The 16,841-nt window shown below is 39.8% G+C and overlaps 2 protein-coding genes and 1 long non-coding RNA gene across 8 annotated transcripts in view; 1 reads left to right on the top strand and 2 right to left on the bottom strand.

Annotated features, from left to right (window-relative positions):
* Positions 1-6,074, bottom strand: part of RSBN1 (round spermatid basic protein 1) — a 50,640-nt gene extending 44,566 nt beyond the window's left edge. Inside the window, exon 1 of the mRNA XM_007977505.3 lies at positions 5,305-6,074. Within this exon, the coding sequence (XP_007975696.2) occupies positions 5,305-6,007 (703 nt within the window). The 5' untranslated portion in view covers positions 6,008-6,074. The remainder of the gene's footprint in view (positions 1-5,304) is intronic.
* A 128-nt stretch (positions 6,075-6,202) lies between these two features.
* LOC119624313 (uncharacterized) lies at positions 6,203-8,545 on the top strand. Its single transcript, XR_005240358.2, has 2 exons — positions 6,203-6,374; positions 7,972-8,545. It is a non-coding gene; the product is annotated as an uncharacterized lncRNA (long non-coding RNA).
* PTPN22 (protein tyrosine phosphatase non-receptor type 22) overlaps positions 8,243-16,841 on the bottom strand; it is a 61,436-nt gene continuing 52,837 nt past the window's right edge. For 5 of the 6 annotated variants that reach the window (XM_007977509.3, XM_007977506.3, XM_007977511.3 and 2 more), the window contains 2 exons: positions 13,166-13,243; positions 8,243-8,544 (listed from right to left, as the gene is read on the bottom strand). In XM_007977509.3, coding sequence (XP_007975700.3) covers positions 8,480-8,544; positions 13,166-13,243 — 143 coding nt within the window. In that variant the 3' untranslated portion in view covers positions 8,243-8,479. The remainder of the gene's footprint in view (positions 8,545-13,165; positions 13,244-16,841) is intronic. The other variant, XM_007977507.3, reaches the window with a different exon arrangement.

The raw sequence follows: 16,841 nt of genomic DNA, 5'->3' as shown, positions 1-16,841 counted from the left end.
AAACCAATTCAATGAAAGATTAATATTTTCAACAAAAGGTGCTAGAGCAACTGGATATCCTTAGGCAAGAAGAAAAAAAAAGGCAACCTAAACCTCACACCTGTACAAAATTAACTCAAATGAATGACAGATTTAAATATAAAAGTTAAAATTAAACTTTTAGAAGAAAACAAAGGAGAAAATCTTTGGGATCTGGACTTGGTATGTTAGATATGATGCCAAAAAAACATGATCCATTAAAGAAAAAAAAAAAACTAGTAAATTGGATATCAACAAAATTTAAAACTTTTGCTCTGTGAAGTATCCCACTGAGAAGGTAGAAAGGACCAGACACAGTGGCTCCTGTCTGTAATCCCAACACTTTAGTAGGCCAAGATGGGAGGATCACTTGAGCCCAGGAGTTTGAGAGCAGCCTGGACAACATAGAGAGACCCTGTCTCTACTAAAAACAAAAACAAAAAACATTAGCCAGGTGTGGTGGTGCACACGTGTGGTCTCAGTTACTCAGGAGGTTGAGGTGGGAGGATCACTTGAGCCCCAGAGGTTGAGGCCAGAGTGAGCCATGATCACATCACTGTGCTCCAGCGTGGGTAACAGAGTGAGACCCTCCCCAGAAAACAAACAGGCTGGGTGTGGTGGCTGATGCCTATAATCCCAGCACTTTGGGAGACCAAAGCAGGCGGATCACCTGAGGTCAGGAGTTCAAGACCAGCCTGACCAACATGGCAAAACCCCATCTCTACTAAAAAATACAAAAAGTAGCCGGGCACAGTGGCAGAGGCCTGTAATCACAGCTAGTCGGGAGGCTGACATATGAGAATCGCCTGAACCCAGGAGGTGGAGGTTGCAGTGGGCCAGGATCGTGCTACTGCACTCCAGCCTGGGCAACAAAGTGAGAATCCATCTCAAAAAACAATAATAATAATAATAAAAACCAAAATGACAAAAAAAAAAAACAAGCAAACAAAAAGAGGGAAAGACAAGCAACAGATTGGGAGAAAATATGTGCAAAACATACAAAGAAGCTGCACCTGTTATCTGCAAAAAATTATCAAAACCCAACAATAAAAAACATACAATTCAAGGGCCAGGCACAGTGGCTTACACCTGTAATCCCAGCACTTTGGGAGGTTGAGGCGAGTGGATCGCCTGAGGTCTGGAGTTCAAGACCAGCCTGGCCAACACAATGAAACTCCATTTCTACTAAAAATATAAAAAAGTAGCTGGGCGTAGTGGCGGGCACCTGTAATCCCAGCGACTCAGGAGGCTGAGGCAGGAGAATCACTTGAACCCAGGCGGCAGAGGTTGCAGTGAGCCAAGCTTGCCATTGCTCTCCAGCCTGGGCAACAAGAGCAAAACTCTGTCTCAAAAAAAAAAAATATATATATATATACACACACACACACACACAATTCAATTAGAAAATAGGCAAAAGGTATAAAGAGACATTTTACTGACCAGGATATATAGATGGCAAATTATGATATGAAAAGATGTGTAATATCACTAGCCATTTGGGAAATGCAAATTAAGATCATGATGATATATCACTACATATCTATTAAAATTGCTAAAAATAGTGACAATACCAGATACTGGCAAGAATGTGGAGAAACTGGATTTCTCTTACATCGCGGACAGGAATGTAAAATGGTACAGACACTCCAGAAAATAATTTGGCAATATCTTAAAAAACAAACAAAATAAATAAACATATACAGTCATCCTTGGTATCCACGGAGGATTGGTTCCAGAGTCTCCCAGGGCACCAAAATCTAAGATGATCAAGTCCTTCATATAAAATGGCATAATAATTGCTTATAACCTATGCACATCCTCCCCTATATTTTAAATCATCTCCAGGTTATTTATACCTAATACAATGTAAATGCTATATAAATAATTGTTATACTGTATTGTTTAGGGAACAGTGACAAGAAAAAAAAATCTGTACAAGTCCAGTACAGACAATTTTTTTTGAAAATATTTTCAATCCCAGGTTGGCTGAATCCAGGGATGTGGAACCCATGGATACAGAGGGCTAACTGTATTTACCATACGACCAAAGAAATGAAAAGTTACATGCACACAAAAACCTGAACATGAATTTTCATAGAACCTTTACCTATAATAGCGCAAAACTAGAAATAATCAAAATGTCCTTTCTTATAGGGGAATTATTCAATAGGTGAACCATGGTACATCCATAGCATGGAACACTATTCATCAGTGAAAAAGAGGGATGGATCTCAGGGACATCATGCTGAGTGAAAAAGGGCAATCTCCAAAGACTACATACTGTATGATTCAACTTATATAATAGTCTCAAAATAACAAAATTACAGAGATGAAAAACAGGTTAGTGGTTGCCAGGGGACAGGGACAATAGAGAGATAGAGGGAGTGCCTAAGTTTGTAAAGGGTTTGTGGTGGTGGAATAGTTCTGTATCTTGATTGTAGTGGTGGTTACACTAATCTACATATGATAAAATAGCATATAACTACATATACATTGTTCCAATGTCAATTTCCTGGTGTTGGCATTATACAATAGTTACGTAAGATGTAGCTACTGAGGGAAACCGGTAAAAGGTAAGAACTCGAGTATGTTTGCAATTTCCTGTCAATCATTAATTATCTCAAAAAAAAAAAGTTAAAATAGTTTCCAAAAATCTGAGGATAAGCGAAGGAAAGACATAGCTTTGCAAGTAACAAGAATCTGCCCACTCTCCTTATTAATCTTAGAATTGTTTTAAGGACCATGCATAATAAAATAATAAAGGCTGGTTTTAACTAAGTACCTACCATGAGCCAGGCACTGTTGTAAGTACTTTGACACAATGCCCTATTTAATCCATACAAGGTCCTTATAAATGAAATACCACAATCCCATTTTACAGACAGGAAAAGTGCGGTTGAGAGAGGGTAAAGCAATTTGTTCAGGTTCACACAGTAAGAGAGTCATGATTTAAACTCAGATTAATACCAGAGGCATGCCTCCTGCATACCACTGTAACAACAAACATGTTCACAGGACAAGAAAGGTATCAGTCCAACTATGTGCAAAACCCTGGATTGAACAAAGTTAAATCAGTTTATTTTCTGTAGGGTTTTCAAAACTTTTAAAATGCCAGTTTGCCAGTTCATATTACATATGTAGAAGGCTACAGTATACAGTTTTTCTCAAACGTATTTGACCAAAAAACTCTTTTTCACCCAAAATATAGTTTGGGTATATAATCCAACAATCTCTCAGTCAAAAGTTAAAATGTTTAAATGGACTTATCTTAACCCACTTCTCTTCTTCACATATTGGCAAACTACAGATATTTAGAGTGGTGGTGTCCAATGTGGTAGCCACTAGCCATATGTGACTAATTATAAATTAATTAGAATTAAATAAGATCAAAATTTCAGTTCCTCAATCATGCCACATTTCAAGTCTGTTCAGGAACCACATATGGCTACCATATTGGTCAGCACAAATAAAGAAAATTTCCATCATCTGAGAAAGTTCTATCAGTCAGCATTGGGTCAGAAGCGTGTTTTTTAAAGAACATGGGGCCTGTGTAATCTTCAGAGAAGCAGATTGTGAATTATTACACATGCTATTGCCACTATTCCACATAAAACAGGGCCAGGTCAGGGATCCTTGATGATATAAAGCCACTGTAATGTCAAAGCACAGGGAAAAGGTAAACAAAGGAGTGGAAAAAATGAAGAGCAGGAAGAGAAAGCAACATCATGAGGCCTGGAGATGAAGCTCGAAGCAGGATTCAGGAGTCTGGTTTCTACTCTCTGTTATGTCAATAATTCATCTTTTTAAAAAATATTTAAATTTTTTGCACTTGGTGCGAATTAACTGTGATTTGATTAAGCAGGCCTCTTTACCACTTTGGGCCTCAGTTTCCTTTTCTACAATACAAATTTAAGCCAGAGGATCACTGATTCCCTCTAGTTCTGTACAGTTAAAACACACACACACACACACACACACACACACACGAAATGAGAAAGTAGGGAATAAAGGTAAAAATAAAAAGAGAGCAAGATCATTGCATATTGGTGGTGAAAACTGGCAATTCTGTCATCTTGCCACAAATTCTACTGCCAAGGATAAGATTTGGATGCCACCAAATGAATAAAAATTTAATGCTATTCAATAAATACTTATTGACCAATTATTTGCAATGAACTACACTATTTGGAAACAGCACCACCAAAAAAAAATGATTAGCCTTAAGACCCAATACGTGGAAAGAATGCAAGACTCACAAAACTTTAGGTTGAAAGATCGGTTAATTAACACGTAATAACCTAACTGGCCCAGTACTAAGAAACAAAGAAGTATTTTAAATCCCCCTGAGGAAAAACAACTAGCAAATTATATAAAATAATATATAAAGTACAAACATATGGCATAATCAAAAGCATCATATTTGTTCCACAAAGAATATAAATAAATGCTACAGGTACTTGGGAACAGGAAGACATCAGTTTTGGCCAATCTAATTTTTCTAGAACCCACATTTAATTGGATACTCTGACATTTTCTAGTTAAATATTCTTGAGGGCTATTGGAATTAACAGATTCACAAATTGTGCTAGACAGAATCAAATGCAACTGGAATTCCAGCCTCTACTATCTACTGCACAAATTCCCACTTTTCAGAGGCACTGTTGGTCCTATTTCCTAGTATCAAAGGGTAGAGAAAACTTCCACACGACTATTCTAAGAATTTAAATGGATAATATGAAAACTTTAAAATGATTTTTATCTCTAGATTAAAAAGAACCAAGATTAATTGCGTGTGATATTTTATCTTGCAGAAGCTAAGTCAACCAGTGAGTCGTGTAACCTTTATATGAATTCCCTTCTGAAAGACTGGAACCGTACCCCTGACTATTCTGGCGCAAGGGAGAGCGGATACTAAAGCTTTCCAGCAAGCAAAACAAGGAGAAGGGATTTTAGCAACATGTCTTTTCTTTGGAAAGGCATTTTTTAGTACCCCACCTACTAATCTAACGCGGCGCGGAAACCCTGCAGAATTTGAAAACAAATGCTGAGGTTCCGGGGGACTGGCAAAGGGATTAGTAACTGACAGCTCGGCCTCGGAGCGAGAAGCCTCAAGTAGTTAGATCAAACCGTGTCAACGATCTAAAATCCAGGGTCCACCCCAGTGAGCTTAGGGAAGTAGAGCAGCAGAAGGTAAGCAGGGGTTTGGCCTCTTTCAGTCCTAAAGATGCAGGATATCGGAACTGAGAGAGACCTAGAACCCAAGTCGGGCAGTTTGCCTGCTCTCACCTCTCTTGGGGGCTTTGATCAGAGGCACCCCTCCAGTCCTCTCGCCGTTTTCCTGCTTGTCCTTGTGCTTGAGATCGGTTCCGCAGGAGCTGGGGTCACCATCGGAGCCGCGGTGGTGATGGTGCTTGTGCCGCTCCTTGTGGCCCTTATGCTTGGGCCCGGCCGCGCTCACCGTCAGAGGCGAGAAGGTGAAGAGGGCCGAGGTGCTTGGGGCCGGGAGAGGGGCAGCGACAGCGGGCCCGGCGGGTGCCAGCGAAGGTGGCGGCGGAGGCGGCAGGAGAAGAGGCTCAACAGGGCCTGGGACAGTTGGGGCTGCATTCGTTGGCGGCAGCGGCCCAGGATGTTGGCGGCTGCGACGCCGCCGGTGAGGGGGAGCGAGAGGGGGCTCCTGGCTCGGCCGTCCCCGCTTCTCCTGAAACCCCCCACTGCTAGATCGGCGCTGCCGTTTCACTCCCCGCGGGGAGACCCCAGCAGGAGGTTTCTCCTTCCCCTCTTTGTCCGGCTCCTCCTGCGCCGCCACCGCCCGTACTACGCGCACCGCTCCGACCTGCGCAGCCATTTCACCCACAAACACACATTTAAATGGCCCGACCGCCCCCCCGTCCGCGCATCGCGCAAGCGCCGCCCGCGCACTGCCCGCTGGGCATTGGAGTCTCTCCTCCGCCCTCCACTTGTCGGCTGTTCTTCGTACAGAGATGAACATGCCGGAAGCGGCCGTTCCCAGCTTTTCTCCGCAGGCCTCTCCAACCGAGCTTCTATTGTAAAGCACCGTGTGCCGCGCAAAGCATGATGGGAGCTGTAGTTCCGCCGCGCCCCGCGCCTCGTCCCCGGCTCTGAGTGGAGGAGCGGAAAGGGAGCGTGCGCGGAGTCACGCTTCTGGCTGCGACGCAACCGCCGCTGGGCGGTGAGTTGCCGCCAACCGCCCTAACGGCCAAAACAATGTTAATGGCTTTTAGAGTCTGGCGGCGCGTTCCCATTAGCATCTTCCTATGACCCTTCCTCGTTTACACGGAGGAGGTGGTCTCCACAGTAACTTTTACATTTAATATTTCTCTCATAACCTTTGTCAGGTAAAAAAATCTTCATCCTTTAAACTTTTACGAGGGATGAAATGAAGGTGAAAAGAAGATTTAGTAATATGTAAAATAAGGGTGGTTTTGCTGTAAAAATATGATAGGGCCGCAATTCAGAAATGTTTTCAAGCATCTGGGGCATTGCTATGGTTACAACTACAGACCTACGAAGTCAGGTCCGAGAACTGCTTGGGGTCCTGGTGGGGGCGGCCCCTCCTTGCCATCGGGCCACATCCCCTCTAATGCCTGGAAGAGTCTAGCATTTATTTTTAATATATCCCTACAGTTAAGAAAAATTGTAGATGGAAAACCATGTTTAAGATTTTTTGTAAGTTTTTTTTTTTCAACTCTTAAGGATAAGGTTGCATAAATTTGAAAAGTGTGCCTAGCAGAGAACACACCACAAATCGTCACTGTTCACTACGGATAGCTGCTGCTCAGAAATTCATTTAGAATTTCATCCTCGCTTTAGCTTTTACCTGGGGTTCTTTTAGGTATTTATTTAGAGACTCTGTGTCTTGGGCCAGCAATCCCAGAGCTTAGGCCGAGGCGGGAGGATCGCGTGAGCCCAGGAGTTCGAGATCAGTCTGGGTAACAGTGAGACTCTGTCCCTACAAAAATATTTTTTAAATTATCTGGGTGTTGTGGCACGCGCCTGTAGTCCCAGCTACTCGGGAGGCTAAGGTGGGAGGAGTGGTCGCGCCACTGCACTCTGGCCTGGGTGACAGATCCAGACCCTGACTCTTAAAAAAAAGGGGAGAGAGAGAGACAAGGTCTTGCTCTAATGACCAAGCTGGCCTCCAACTCCTGGGCTCAAGTACTGAGTAGGTGGGTCTACAGGTGCACTCATGGCGCCCTAGGTGACTCATAGTTACCTAGGATTCTTTTAATATATTTGTTTCTTGTTAAAGACATTTGGAAGTAATTGATTACCATGATATATATACTCAGCAGATAAAATTACTGTGGTTTGATTTCACTAGTTTCTGGAGAAGTATTACCTAAACACTACTGCAATGAAGTCAGTTTAAAAACAAAAAAGTTTATTGATTATCTATTGGATACATTGTACTATAACAGACAGCTAATAATATTTCATTCAGTTTGTCCTATTGGGCTTCTGAATGAAAAATACTGAAGAACAAATGATGTTTAAACAATACTACGTGTTTCCAAAAGTTATAAAGTTATTTAAATAAAAATATTTTTAATGCATTAGGGGAAGTCAGGTGGATTCTTTGTAAAACACAATTACCCGCCAATTCACTACATAAAATTAGAGTTGAAATAGATTTTCTTATGGCAGATCCATATTCATATAGAAATTCATTTTAAACTAGTATTTCTGATGGTTAGATAAAAATTGCACATGATCTGAAAGATCCTGTGTAAACATATACAATTTATATCTTTTGCTACCAAAAGATAGCTATTATATTTCATTGATTACTTTTCTAGAATTGGTAATTTAATGACTTTGATTAAAACTTATCAGTAATGCAGTTGAACTCCTTTGTTGTTATATTCAAATAATTGTCATTATTTGCACATTTTATTTTTGTAAATATAATTTCTCATTTTCTTAATATTCCAGTTTTCCACAATATTTGGGAAGATTTACAAGGTATACTTCATTTAGGCAAAAATAACTTAGGGAATAGTCATTGTCAAGAGCAGTTTGTATTGCAACCCACAAGGTAAGTTCTTTTTTTAACTTTTTATAGTACATTCTGGTAATGTAGAAATTAGTTGAGATCCAAATCTTACAAACCTTTTGAAGTTTACATTTATGTAAAAAAGTAAAAGAAAATAAAAATAACTGGCAAAAATGAAAAATCCATTCTAAAAGTGTTTCTCATATAGCATTCTCTACATAAGCTCAAGTGACAAACTTTTATTTGCAGTTTTCAACTCAGTGTAAATGATATGAAAATGCAAAACTGGCACTTACATTTTGCTTTTCTTTTAAAAGCTATTAACACATTAGCATATCTTCATATTTGATATTATGCATATAGAGCATTTATTTTAGCTAGCAGTATTCCAGTAGTTTTATTTGCAGGTGTACTTGCAGCCCATATTCTTATAAATCTGGAGTTTTATTAAATATTCCAAGTTGGTGGTGGATTCCTTGGTCCTTTGGGTTTTGAAAAACGGTTTGCAAAACCTGGGAACAAAAATGAAGTTGAATGAAAAAGATATTTTAAGTATAGAAATGAATACTTGGATTTTAGAGTATAATATATGCAAATACATGGTCTTTTTTTTTAAGTTTAGGCAGCATCTTGACCAATTTAGTAATAGATTATAAAGGGATTATAGTAATATAAAGTTTAAATGATAACAGAATACTAATAACACTTTAAATTTGAAGAGCACTTACAAATTTAATAATGGTAATAATAGAATGTAGGATCCTGGTTATATATAGCCTTTGATAATTTAGTATATAATATCATTTATCTATGACTTTTTGTCATCCACTCCTTCCCATTAAATGAAGCTGGGAAATTTTAATTTCACAAAAATATAGCACCGTTACTTATAACATTATTGTATTACATCTAGATATACTTCTATGTCAGTCCAGAAATCCTTCAATTTACTAAGAGAGTATGTTTGAAAAGCTTAGAAAAAAATAAACAATTCCGAAAAACGAAGTAGGTAAGTAATCATTATTATTTATCTTTCTTCTTCAAACTTGTTCCCCCTACCCTACCCCAAAAAAGGAGGATGAGAAAATTTTTCACAACTAATGAAGGCTATTTCTGGATGTTTTCAAAAGGTATGCAGGTTGATGATGTTGGTTCTTTATCATTTCAGCAACATATGACTTTATGACTTTTCTTTCATGGTAATGTCTTTTTGTTTGTTTGTTTTTTGTTTGAGACGGAGTCTTGCTCAGTCACCCACGTTGGAGTGCAGTGGCACGATCTCAGCTCACTGCAACCTCCGCCTCCTGGGTTGAAGCGATTCTCCTGCCTCAGCCTCCTGAGTAGCCGGAATTACGGGCGCCAGCCAACATGCCTGCGTAATTTTTGTATTTTTAGTAGAGATGGGGTTTCACCCTGTTGGCCAGGCTGGTCTCAAACTCCTGACCACTTTGGCCTCCCAAAGTGCTAGGATTATAGGTGTGAGCCACTAAGCCAGGCCTAATGGCAGTGTATTTTTCAGTTATCTTACACTTAGCAACTTTAGAAACTTACAGTGAGAAATGAAAGGTTTGAAGTATAGAGGAATAATAAAATGGAAAACTCAAAGATATTCCTAAACCTTTAATTTCATCATCATACAAGTTGTACTGTCTACCTTAAAAAACTGATGTAAGGATCAAATGAGATATTTGTGTAAAAAGCAAATGGGAGGAGATGCAGTAGCTCACGCCTTTGAGTAATCCCACAGGTTTGGAGGCCAAAGCAGGTGGATTGCTTGAGCCCAGGAGTTCAAGACCAGCCTGGGCAACATAGTGAAACCCTGTCTCTACAAAAAAATACAAAAAGAAATTAGCCGGGCATGGTGGCTTGCACCTCTGGTCCCAGATACTCAGGAGGCTGAGGTGGGCAAATCATTTGAGCTCAGGGAGGTCAAGGCTGCAGAGGGAAAGAAAAAAAAAAAAAAAGAATTACAAAAACAAAAACACAGCATCCAGCACAATGCCTGGCACATAGTAAGTACTCAAATGTTGCTCAGGCCAGTCATGTTGGCTCACACCTTTATTCCCAGCACTTTTGGAGGTGAGTATAGAAGATAGCTTGAAGCCAGGAATTCAAGCACATGGTAACTACTCAAATGTTGCTTAAATTTCAACCCAGAAGCCAGGCATGGTGGCTCACACCTGTAATCCCAGCACTTTGGGAGGCCAAGGTGAGTGGATCACGTGAGGGCAGGAGTTCAAGACTAGCCTGACCAACATGGTGAAACCTTGTCTCTACTAAAAATACAAAAATTAGCTGGGCATGGTGACAAGTGCCTCTAATGCCAGCTACTCGGGAGGCTGAGGCAGAAGAATCGCTTGAACCCAGGAGGCCAAGGTTGCAGTGAGCCGATATTGTGCCACTGCACTCCAGCCTGGGTGATAGAGTGAGACTCCATCTCATTTAAAAAAAAAAAAAAAAGAAAGAAAGAAAAAGAAAATTTCCAACCTAGAAAACTATGCCAGAACTGGAAGAGAAGAAGAGTAGGGAAGGGGAAAGAAGATTCAAGAAAAAAAAGCACATTCAAATTTCTTAATGGTGGTGATTAAAAAAAATTGGTGGAGGGGACGCACAGCCTAGTTGATGTACATTTTACTCTTCCCAGTGGTAAGAAAGAAGATGGAAGGAATACTTTTGGTTAAATTGTTTCACACACAATAGTCAGAATCATCCTGTCAGTACAGATCACTTGATTGTAACCCAAGTGGACTAGGAATAGAGATATGGATATATATTAGTACTGAGTACCTAAAATTGTAGGAATACCTATATTCAGTCTCTTTCTCTGGTCAATTCTCAGTAGTTTAAAACAGTTTCGAGCTACCTTTTTTTGCATGTGGGCCAATTCAGGGAAAATAAACCTGAATCACAAATTTTTTTCATTCCGATTTAAGTACTTTTTTGAGTAACATGCACTTAAATTGATATTGCCTTAAAAAAGTAAGTGCTGATGTTTTGGGGTTTTTTTCCAAGACAGGGTCTTTCACTGTCACCCAGGCTAGAGTGCAGTGGCGTGATCATAGCTCACTGCAGCCTCAACCTTCAGGGCTCAAGTGACCCTCCCACCTCAGCCTCCTGAGTAGCTGGGACTACAGGCACATGCCACCATGCCTGGCTAGTTTAAAAAAAAAATTTGTAGAGACAGAGTCTCACTGTGTTGCTTAGATTGGTCTCAAACTCCTGGCCCCAAGCAATCCTCCCTCCTCAGCCTCCCAAAGTGCTAGAATTACAGGCATGAAAGTGCTGCTTTTTAAGTAGGTAAAATGTTCAAATCTAGGCATATTTGAGAAGAAGCAACATGGAGGCAGCTCTCTAATATTTTATCCTCATATTAGATTATATAGACTGTTGTTAAGCTAGGTAGGCCTAGAGTTACTCAAGTTGTATCACTGATTTAGAGTAAAGAAGGAAGCAGAGAACATTTATGTTCCAGGCAAAGTAGGGAGCTTTTTTCTTTTTCTTTTTTCCTTTTTTTTTTTTTTTTTTTTTTTAATGAGATTGTCTCACTGTGTTACCCAGACTGGTCTTCAACTCCTGGGCTCAAGGGACCCTCGCACCTCAACCTCCCAAAGTGCTGGGATTATAGGCATAAACCACCATGCCTGGCTTGCTTTTTTCGTAGTTTTTACAATATTCTATGTGAATGTTTTAGCTAAGTGATTTCGTGTAAATCATAACTTATTTTTTAAATTATAACTTTTCTTTTTTTGAGATGGAGTCTCGTTGTGTCACCAACATGGAGTGCAGTGGCGTGATCTCAGCTCACTGCAACCTCCGACTCCCTGGTTCAAGCAATTCTCCTGCCTCTGCCTCCCGAGTAGCTGGGATTACAGGCATGTGCTACCATGCCCTGCTAATTTTTGTATTTTTAGTAGAGACAGGGTTTCACCATGTTGGCCAAGATGGTCTCGATCTCCTGTCCTCATGATCCACCCGCCTCGCCTTCCCAAAGTGCTGGGATTACAGGTGTGAATCACCCCTCCCAGCCTAGATTATAACTTTTTAAACCTTAGAGTTAATGAAATTCAAACAAAATTTTATGGCAAAAAAGACAGATCCAGAGATTTTAGTTAAACATTTTGTGAAGATGACACAGGGACTCTAACTTAGGCATGGCAGATATTGCTCCCCATCCACCAATATCCTCTTTGCTTCTTCCTCAAATAGAATTGTATGTAGGCAATTTTTTCTGTCTGCCCAGCAATATTACATTTCCCAGTCTCTTTTGCAGTTTAATTATAGCACATGTCTGAGTTCTCTTCAAGGGAATGTGAGCTGATATGATCTGGCCATTTCCGGGCCAGTGCCTTTGTAGAGTAAGAAGAGGAGGCCACACCTCCACTTTTTCCTCTTTTCTTGCCACCTACAGTCTGGATGTGACAGCAACCTAATTTTGATTGTGTAAGTAAGGACAATACCATTAAGCAACAGTTCTCAAAGTGTGATTCAGGGACTCCTGGAGGCCTCACACTCTTTCAGGGGGTTAATTAATAATAATGTTTAGTAGTAATAGCCTACTACTAATTGCTATTCTTCTTACAAAAAATTATACCTGATACTACTTTAAATAGTATCATAAATATGTATCACATAGAATAATAGAATGCTTAGAATAATATAAAATTATCATTTTAAGTTTATAGCTTAACTTAGGAGCAATTGGGTAAGCAAACCTTAAGACTGTCAGAATTGTGCTTCATTTCCTACTATTGAATTAGTTATATGAGACTAAATAGTGGCAACTGCTGTTCTTTTTATCATACTTGTATGTTTTTCATAAATTTGCTTTAGATATGAACCGGAATATCACAGCATCTCAATTTCTTCATTTGGATAGTCATATTTATTTACTACATGCCAACACAATCATTTGGTTACCTAGCTTTATTTTCCACATATACTAGATAATTTAGTTCTGTGTGAGATGTTAGGAGATATTAAGGTTAAAAATAAAAAGATAAATTGCATGGAAAAGAATATAAACATAAGGACCTATACGTGCAACCTAAAATCATATTTAAAGTTGTATCTGTTATACTGTAAATGAGTAATTTAGGTAATTTGTTTAACTCTTCAGTAAAATGACACACATACCAAAATTCAGAAATGAGCTGGAGTTATTTGACTGAACAGATTCTGTAGGCTTGTTTGGTGGGCAAGAATTACAGATACCTAGAATTAAAAGAAAAAATATAAGGGAAAGACTAAAGACAGACTCAGATGACTGTTGATCAGATCACATATAATTGTTAAGAGTAATTAATAATCCCAAATAAACATATCACTGTCGAATGTTAACAAAATGTAGGTGCTTACAAATGGGTTGACACTATAATATTCTCATTTGTATTTTTGGTATTTTCTTAAAAGGTTTCTTTTCTTTGCAAACAGATTGTATAGTAAAGCCCAACACTAAAGAAAATTGCCAAAGAAATAAGATCCAATATATCATGAATCAGCATTTTTTTTTTTTTTTTTTTGGAAATTCACATATTGGCTTTGGACTTCATATAACTTTTTCCTCTGACCACTCTTAGTACATTTTTACATCATTTGTTCTCCACAATAATTCATCCATGACAAATCTTATTTTTATTATATAATCCTCTACACTGGAATCTCTTTTTTCATTCCACTTTCCAGCCTGATTTTTTTTCTAATTTAGGCCCATAATCGGGCACGGTGACTCACGCCTGTAATTCCAGTACTTTGGGAGGCTGAGGCAGGCAGATAACTTGAGGCCAGGAGTTCAAGACCAGCCAGGCCAACATGATGAAACCCTACTAAAAATACAGAAAAAATTATCCAGGCGTGGTGTTGCACGTCTGTAACCCCAGCTACTTGGGAGGCTGAGAAACAAGAATTGATCCAACCTGGGAGGCAGAGGGATGCGGTGAGCCCAGACTGCGCCACTGCACTCCAGACTGGGTGACAGAGCAACACCCTGTCTCAAAAAAACATGATAATAATGATTATCATTTAGGCCAATAATCTCCCAAAAGCATTGTTATGCTGCTTTGTTTTGCTATTTTAGTTACTTATAGGTATAAGTTACTTATAGGTCATATATTTACATTGATATATTCATGTATCAGTTTCTGCAGTTTTGAAAATAGTTCCTTAAAAACTTTGTCCACATTTTGCACATTCTATCTTGGCAACGGAAAAAGATAATTTCAGGTTTGTATAACTTTCTAACAAATTGCATATAAATGGGAAGAATATTGGTAAGCATTTTTGTTGTTGTTTTCAACATTTTCAGAATGCACTGTGTGAACTGCATATGTGTTTTTGCACATGCATACCTCATACTAGGATTCTAGAAACACCTTCCTTTTCGAGGAGGTACCTGAGTATGAATCACTAGAATACATACTGAATTTCAATCAGATCCAATTAAAACACATATTTATTTTATACTTACTATATTACTATAGTAAGCATAATTATTATACTTAACATATTAAAATAGTTAATATAAAGTATAAGTATAAAATACTATTCATATTTAAATACTATGTGCTAAGCATTGCTCTAGGCACTGAAGATAGAGACATGAATAGAAAGTGAGTAAAGGTAAGGAAGTTCAGGAGACATCAGTAATCTCTTACTGCATAGAGCTGAAAGTTATATACATCCTTCAGAAAGAAAACAAAATTGTCTCAAAGGAGAATATTGGTTGTTTACAAAGGAGGCACAGATTCCACACATATATATCAGAGGAAACTGCTATTTTGTTATATTAAAAAAATTATGGTTTTTTTTTTTTTTTTTTTTTTGAGACAGAGTCTCACTCTATCACCCAGGCTGGAGTGCAATGGCACGATCTCAGCATACCGCAACCAGCACCTCCCAGATTCAAGCAATTCTCCTGCCTCAGCCTCCCAAGTAGCTGGGACTACAGGTGCATGTCAACATGCTTGGCTAAATTTTTTGTATTTTTAGTAGAGATGGGGTTTCATCATGTTGGCCAGGCTGGTCTCGAACTCCTGACCTCATAATCTGCCCACCTCGGCCTCCCAAAGTGCTAGGAATACAGGCGTGAGCCACTGCGCCTGGCCTGTTATGGATATATTTATGCTGCCTGCCTAACCTTCATTCCCACTTCTAATAATAGAACTTGAATTTTCCTTTAGGAAACTACCCCTCCCCAATTTTCAGTTCCCATGCTTCCAGTAGAGCTGATTGTACCTTTAGATTAAGGAAATGACCTGTAACTAAGGCTGATTTTCAGTTAGTATATTGGCATGGTCACACCAGATGTATAGGTCTGACCTCATTCCTGATTGGACAGTGTACACATGTAATAAGTGTTAAATATTAGGGTATGACACTATCCTGCCTAATCAGAACATTGACTATACTGGCAATAATTGGTTCAGGGATGTGCAAACGAACCAAGTCAAGACAATCAGACCCAGTTGGCACTAGTCATCACAGTGTGGCTTGAAAACCAATAAAGAGTTATTTTTTTTTCCATCATAAGCCTGAAATCACATGATAAAACCCTGCCTATGAATGAGTTAACACAGAGTGAGACTAAGCTGAGAGACATGGAATGAGAGATTAGGTTCTGATTACATCATTTGGACCATTGTTACAAGCCAGTAAATTCCCCTTTTCTGCTTAAGTCAGCTTAAGTTAGGTTTTCTGTCACTTGTAACTAAAGGATTTCTGAGCAATTAGTTTCCCACCAAAAGTTAGCATCAAGCATCACAGTTGACAGCTTCCACTCTTGTCACTCTATAATTCATTCATGATCGTTTTATACTTTTCTGTGAAGCATGTTTAAAAATAAAAATAAATAGGAAACAGAGCATGTAACATCTCTACCTAAAACCCTTTTATGGCTTCCCATTACACTTAGGATAAACTAAACTACTTACCATGCATGACCCATAAGAATCTAACTGCTCCTCTCTGATCTTTCCAGTCTCGCCTTATTCATGTCTCCTCTTTACTTACTACCCTGCAACTAAGATGGCTTCCCTTTGAGTTTCTACAATACACCAAACTCTCATACCTCAGAGATTTTGTTCCCTCTATCTGAAATACTCTTCTCTGGACCCTTTGGCTGGCTGGCTGCTCCTTCATGTTTCGGGTTCAATTTTCACTTCCTTAAAAAGGGTTTCTTGGGCTGGGTGCAGTGGCTCATGCCTGTAATCCCAGCACTTTAGGAGGTGGAGGTAGGTGGATCATGAGGTCAGAAGATCAAGACCATCCTGGCCAACACGGTGAAACCCCATCTCTACTAAAAATACAAAAATTAGCCGAGCATGGTGGCGCACCCCTGTAGTCCCAGCACTCGGGAAGCTGAGGCAGGAGAATCACTTGAACCTGGGAGGGGGAGGTCGCAGTGAGTCGAGATCGCGCCATTGCACTCCAGCCTGGATAACAGAGCTAGACTCCATCTTAAAAAAAAAAGCGGGGGGGTTTTGCCAGGCGCAGTGGCTCACGCCTGTAATCCCAAAACTTTGGGAGACGGAGGCGGGCGGATCACGAAGTCAGAGATCCAGACCACGGTGAAACCCCATCTCTACTAAAAATACAAAAAATTAGCCGGGCATTGTGGCGGGTGCCTGTAGTCCCAGCTACTTGGGAGGCTGAGGCAGGAGAATGGCGTGAACCCGGGAGGCGGAGCTTGCAGTGAGCCGAGATCGCCCCACTGCACTCCAGCCTGGGCAACAGAGCGAGACTCCGTCTCAGGAAATAAAAAAGGTGGGGGGTTTCTTGGACTCCTCATTCTAAAGTGGATCCCCTTTGTTACCCT

The sequence above is a fragment of the Chlorocebus sabaeus genome, chromosome 20 (assembly GCF_047675955.1).
Source record: "Chlorocebus sabaeus isolate Y175 chromosome 20, mChlSab1.0.hap1, whole genome shotgun sequence".
NCBI classification, from domain to species: Eukaryota; Metazoa; Chordata; class Mammalia; order Primates; family Cercopithecidae; genus Chlorocebus; species Chlorocebus sabaeus.
The sequence above is the reverse complement of the archived record's forward strand: the minus strand, read 5'-3'. Positions and strand labels throughout refer to the sequence as shown.